Below are 5,654 nucleotides of genomic sequence, written 5' to 3'. Positions count from 1 at the left end.
AATCTACAGTCAATGTGAACTCTAATAGGAAGTGTAGGCACATGTGTGTAGAACATATCCACCAAACTAGGAATGTATAAATCGCATGATGCAAGCATAAATCACCCTACTAGATGCCTACTTGAGTATGTTTTTACTATTTTAGGTGCATAATATGCAATTGATTAATATACAAATAATAATAAATTTACTCACAACTTATCCGTGCATGTATGCATTACAATACATTCATCCAAACCATGCAATCATTTTATTTAGTTGATCATTGCTTATTTATTCTACTAGCCACCTCATATTCATGAACTTGATCCCTAAATTTTAAATCTAAATTTTTTCAACTTCTACCTATTCTGCTAGTTGTTGTAAGCCAACAAAGCATATATGTTTGAGCAATTTGATTTTATGTGCTTGTATTTAAAGGCATTCATTTACATTAATTTCATTATCTCTTATCTTTCTCATCCGCCCATCCTAGAATGACTACAGGGAGTAGAAGCATTGGAAAATTGATATAGTTTATTTCTTTAAAAAAATCTAAGGCAACCTAGTCATTCCAACATTTTTTCTTTAAACTTTTTTTAATCTTTTATGCATATTTGTATAGGTTGACTTAGTAAAACATCGCCCCTTGTAATATAAACAATCCTCTAAAGATATTTTGAAGTAAATCTACTTAATGTAGCAAGTTAAATAAGGGAAAACTCAACAAAGTAGAAATAAGGAATGCAATTAAAAAAGATATTAGATCCACATAGTAGAAGGATGAAGCTATGGACACATGAAATAATCTAAGGGAAAAACTCGACCTTAGATAGTGCAATTGTTCAACAAGCATTACATAGATGAAGAGATAACAATTGTACGTTTGAGATAGTTCAAAATCAAGTGCAATAGAATAATTATTCATTTTTTTTATTGTTGAGATAAGTACCCATATATTCTATATTTAGCTTTCTATATTAGCATTTAATTTAGAATTACATTAGCACATAGAAGAAGCATTAGAAGAACACTTCAATTTGGTGCTCTAAATAATTTGAAGTTTGAAGATCATTCTAGAATGCTTCTTGCTATTTTTTTTTATCTCTTACACATGTATTTTAGGAATGACCTGGCTCAACATGGCCACTTGTGATATGCCAAAAATCATACAAAATTTTTCTTTATATACTACTAGTCTAGATGGTGGAATGGAGAGAGTGAACTCAATGAAGAAAAAGGAAAGAATGCAAAAACAAAAAGATTATATCCACATGACAAAAGGATATTTTTCTACATACACAAAGGACCTTAGGGTATAACCTTGATCCTAGATGGTGGAAGAGTTTAGTGAAAAATTGAAAGTATTACACAAATAAACATATATGATTTCTCAGTTAGAAATAGTTCAAAACTTAATATATTAGGAAAACTATTTATTTTTATTAATTATAAAGCTAAGTACTTATTTATTAAACTACCATTAAATTTAAAATTATAACATGCAACAAATATCACAAATTTAATCTAGCTTAAAATTTATTTTTTCTATAAAATAAATTCATTAAACATTAAAACATAAATAATTATTATAAATGTAATTAATAGAAATAAACGAATGAAATTTAAAGGTATTTTTACTTATAATATTAAATTTCAAATATTATTAATAAACAAAAAATAATAATTTTTTTATACTTTAAAACATAATTGATAATTCTATTAAAATATATATACATCATCATTCCAATATAATAAGTATGGCTTAGAGTAACATGAAAGTATACTCAATTATAACTATAAAACCTTTAAATGTGCTTTAAAAAAATATAATTAATGATGCTATAAAATATATATACATAATTATTTCAATATAATAAATAAGGCTTATTAGACCATGAAAGTATACTTAATTATAATCATAAAAGAATTAAAAAGAAGCTATTGGACTATGAAAATAACAACAAATTTTAGAATAAAAAAGAAGAAACCAATATCGCATTTAACTGCATTAAATAATAATTAATATTATTTTATGCGGAAATAACTAATTTTAGAATAAAAAAGAAGAAACTAATATCCCATTTAACTGCAATAAATAATAATTAATATTATTTTATGTAGAAATAACTTGTATACTTGAGTTTTAGAATTTAGATTGGATTGAGACAAATTAAGTCAAAATTTAGTACACTATTTAAGCACCACCCCAAGTCAGAGTTGAAAACTTAAAATCAAATATTTATACAGAGAAAATAAAATATATATAACTGTCGAGACCGTCAGCTTAAATTCACAGAGCAAGAAAAGCAAACACACAACAATGGCAAGGAATCGAATTCTGTTGAAGCCATGCAAAAATTCAAGCCAATCTTCTCAACCGTTCACCAAATTTATTATAAGATGACAGTTACTCACGGATTCTGAAATGAAGTTAGTGATCATCTCACAAGGGATTACGAAATCCTGCTGGATTCAGACTTACTTACTTTCAAACAAGGCTGACGATAATACATCTCGTGGCCGAATGGGATCCCTGCATAAATACACAGTAACAGGCATCTTAACTGGAATACAAGGAACCAATGTTTCCAATCTCAGAGCCCTGAGCGCCTCTCGCATGGAAGGCCTGGCCGTAGGATCCGGATGAGAGCACCACAGTCCCACAACCATCAATCGCTCAATTTCTTCACCATTAAATTCACCACGCATGCTCTCTGCAGCCGCATCCAAAACCCTGCCCTGCGAAAACAAATCCCAAACCCATTTAACCAGCCTCAAGTTAAAATTCTCTCTCAGCCTCTGGTCCAAAGCCCTTCTTCCGCAGGCAATTTCTAGAGCAACTGCGCCGAAACTGTAAACATCCGATTCAGGAGTCGATTTCCCTGTTATCACACATTCCGGGGCTAAATAACCTAGGGTTCCTGCAACCACAGTCGTATGCTCAGAAGCCTCCATATCGCGCTCCACAAGCCTGGCCAGCCCAAAATCCCCCAATTTTGCATTGAAATTCGAATCCAGCATCACATTGCTGGACTTTACATCCCTGTGAAGCACACATTGGTCCCAATCCTCATGAAGATAAACCAAAGCGGAGGCTATTCCACAGGCGATACTGTACCTGTGATCCCAATCCAAAACAGGGGAATCCGAGGAATCCCTGAAAATGTGCTTGTCAAGACTTCCATTGGACATGAACTCATAAACCAGAAGCAATTTCCCCTTTTCATGACACCATCCCAAAAGCTGAACCAGATTCCGGTGCCCTAGCCGGGTTATTATGCTCACCTCTGCAACATACTCCTTTTTCCCCTGTCTGGAAGCTTCCGAAATCCTTTTCACTGCTACTACCTCCTCTGTCTCCTCCAAAACCCCTCTGTAAACCGATCCGAAGCCTCCTTGCCCGAGCTTTTCATCCTCACTGAAGCTTTTCGTTGCGGCGCTGAGCTCTGAGAAAGTGAACCTCCGCGGACCTTTGGAAACCTGCTCGTCCAGGTCCGTATCCATGTCTTCTTGCCCTTCTTCGGTCGTGGATATTGCTCTGCGCTTGGTCTTCATATAACGCCGCCATAGCCACCCGCTACCTAAGCAACAGGCGACGGCCAGAAAGCTTAACACAACAGAAACAGAAATAAATTTAGATTTTGATACCTTCTCGTCCTTTTTCTTCTTCTTTTCGTCATTGACAGGGTTCGAACCCTTGATCTTTACACTGGAAGCATTCCATGAAGTTCTGCAAATGAAGTCCCAATAAAGCAGAGTATGAGTCCCGCGCCCCATCCCTGTAGTAGCCGAGAAGCCAATCTTGACGTCCGCCGGGACAATTTGCCTCAGATCTATGCCATATTTTAGGATTGGAACCCCTGATTTCGTTTTATTTTCACCCGCAAGAAAAACCTGAAGCTTCTTCTGCCGACCGTCATAGTCCACCCAAACCCTCCACTTTCGCCCGTCTTTGAGACTCCCATTAACCAGAGAATAATTCACCGCAGATACGATGCTATTGACATCGATTCCGACATGGTTGTCGTCGGGATCGTGCGAAATTTTATCTGTATCGAACTCCACGGCCGCTACTCTGTTCCAAGATTTTCCTACAGTCGTTGTGTTGAACAAGCCGAGCCATTTTCCGGCTGACGATTCCGGTGCTTTGAAATCCAGTGGCGCCATGAAGAAAGTGAGCCCTTCGCCTGGACCAAAAGTATTGTTGATGTCTGGCTTGATGAAGAATTCGAAGTGCGTGGTAAAATTTGCTAGGTGCTGGGAAGATGTGTCCCAAACTGGAATTGATTTCTTGTAAGTAGCCCACCCTTCGCTGTAGGGGATTCCACCATCATTTCTGGTGAGTTGCAGGAAGTTAAATCTCCCGTTGCGTTCAATATGAGAATCATACAGGAGCTCAATATCTTCGCTGGAACTGTTGTCGAAAGATGGAAAATTGAAAGTAATTAGGCTTCCTGGTTCTGAAAGGACAACCAGAGCAGAAGCCCAGAACAAAATTGAGAATCGAAGAACACCGAAGCTCATTTTTAATCAAGCTTTGAATCCTCTCGCCTCTTCTTAGTATGAATTTTTGATGTTTCGCCATTTAAAAAGCTCCAAGAACTCTGTTACAGTTTTCCCACTGTGCTCCCCATAAATGCACATTAAAAACCACAAATATTATATTTCTCTGGGCTGTGCAAATATTATATTTCTCTTTATGCAATCGTAATTTTGTTTTTTTCAATATAAAAAAAAAAACTTCTTATTTTTTATTATTTTAGTTCAGTTATATTTAATATTTTATTATTGAAAAATAAAAATTTTAAATAGTTTATTGAAATAAAAGAGGGGTAAAAATTTATTCAAAACAGAAGAAATACAAAGAAAGGGCATCAATCCGTCATGTCAAGATCTACTAGGTTCTACTAGGTGATCTAACTAAAGAGACAAATCCAGGGGTAACGGCCCCTTATCCACAACATTCTAGTTATGCATATGATCAGAGGCCCATTTGGCCAGACAGTCTACAACACCATTTCACTCCCAAGGAATATGCAAAAAAGTAACAGAATCCAAAGAAGCACTCAAATGAAGAATCTAGTTAACAACCAAAATTAACTGCCAACTAACGTCATCAGAATGTGGCCGAGTCAACAAATTCACCACCACCTGCGAATCAGATTCGCAAATGAGTCTCCACCAACCAAAAGCGCAAGCTCGCTCCACAACAGATAAAAGAGCAAGAGCCTCCATCAAATTATTAGTATGACACCTTTATAGACAAAAAAAAATAAACTGAACATTCCCCAAACTATTTTTATGTAGAATATTATTTTCAAATATGACATTTTTCTTCACTTAATATTTTAATTAAATTATTGTATGTAAAATTATTTCTCACAAAACTCAGACATTTATCTTAACATTGACTTTGTTTTTTATTAAAGTAAAAGCAGGTTTTGAAGGGGCCCCGAAACCCTTTACAAAATGATCTTACAACATAAAAGCATTAAGAAACCAGGAGGAACATACTTTCGAAAAACCAGCAAAATAACTAGAAAAACCCAGCTAAAAGCCCCAAAAAACCAGCAAAAACCAGCCAGACTAAACAAAGCACAGAAAATGAACTAATTTATGTTTTTCAGGGCATTAGCCAAGTTACTGCTAATCCCATACAGGTCTTTGATATT

At 35.2% G+C, this 5,654-nt stretch overlaps 1 protein-coding gene across 1 annotated transcript; it reads right to left on the bottom strand.

Annotated features, from left to right (window-relative positions):
• Positions 1–2,352: 2,352 nt before the first annotated feature.
• Positions 2,353–4,605, bottom strand: LOC131042609 (L-type lectin-domain containing receptor kinase IX.1-like). The gene has a single exon (XM_059221287.1). It carries the CDS (start codon positions 4,504–4,506, stop codon positions 2,461–2,463), a length of 2,046 nt encoding a protein of 681 aa, XP_059077270.1. The 5' UTR covers positions 4,507–4,605; the 3' UTR covers positions 2,353–2,460.
• Between the last annotated feature and the right edge of the window lie 1,049 nt (positions 4,606–5,654).

Source organism: Cryptomeria japonica, chromosome 5 (genome assembly GCF_030272615.1).
Source record: "Cryptomeria japonica chromosome 5, Sugi_1.0, whole genome shotgun sequence".
In the NCBI taxonomy this organism is placed as follows: Eukaryota; Viridiplantae; Streptophyta; class Pinopsida; order Cupressales; family Cupressaceae; genus Cryptomeria; species Cryptomeria japonica.
Note: the sequence above shows the minus strand (reverse complement) of the source record. Positions and strands in the feature narration are given on the sequence as shown.

Coding starts and splice junctions, on each gene's coding strand:
- LOC131042609 (XM_059221287.1), bottom strand. CDS start 4,506: ATGAGCTTCGGTGTTCTTCGATTCTCAATTTTGTTCTGGGCTTCTGCT.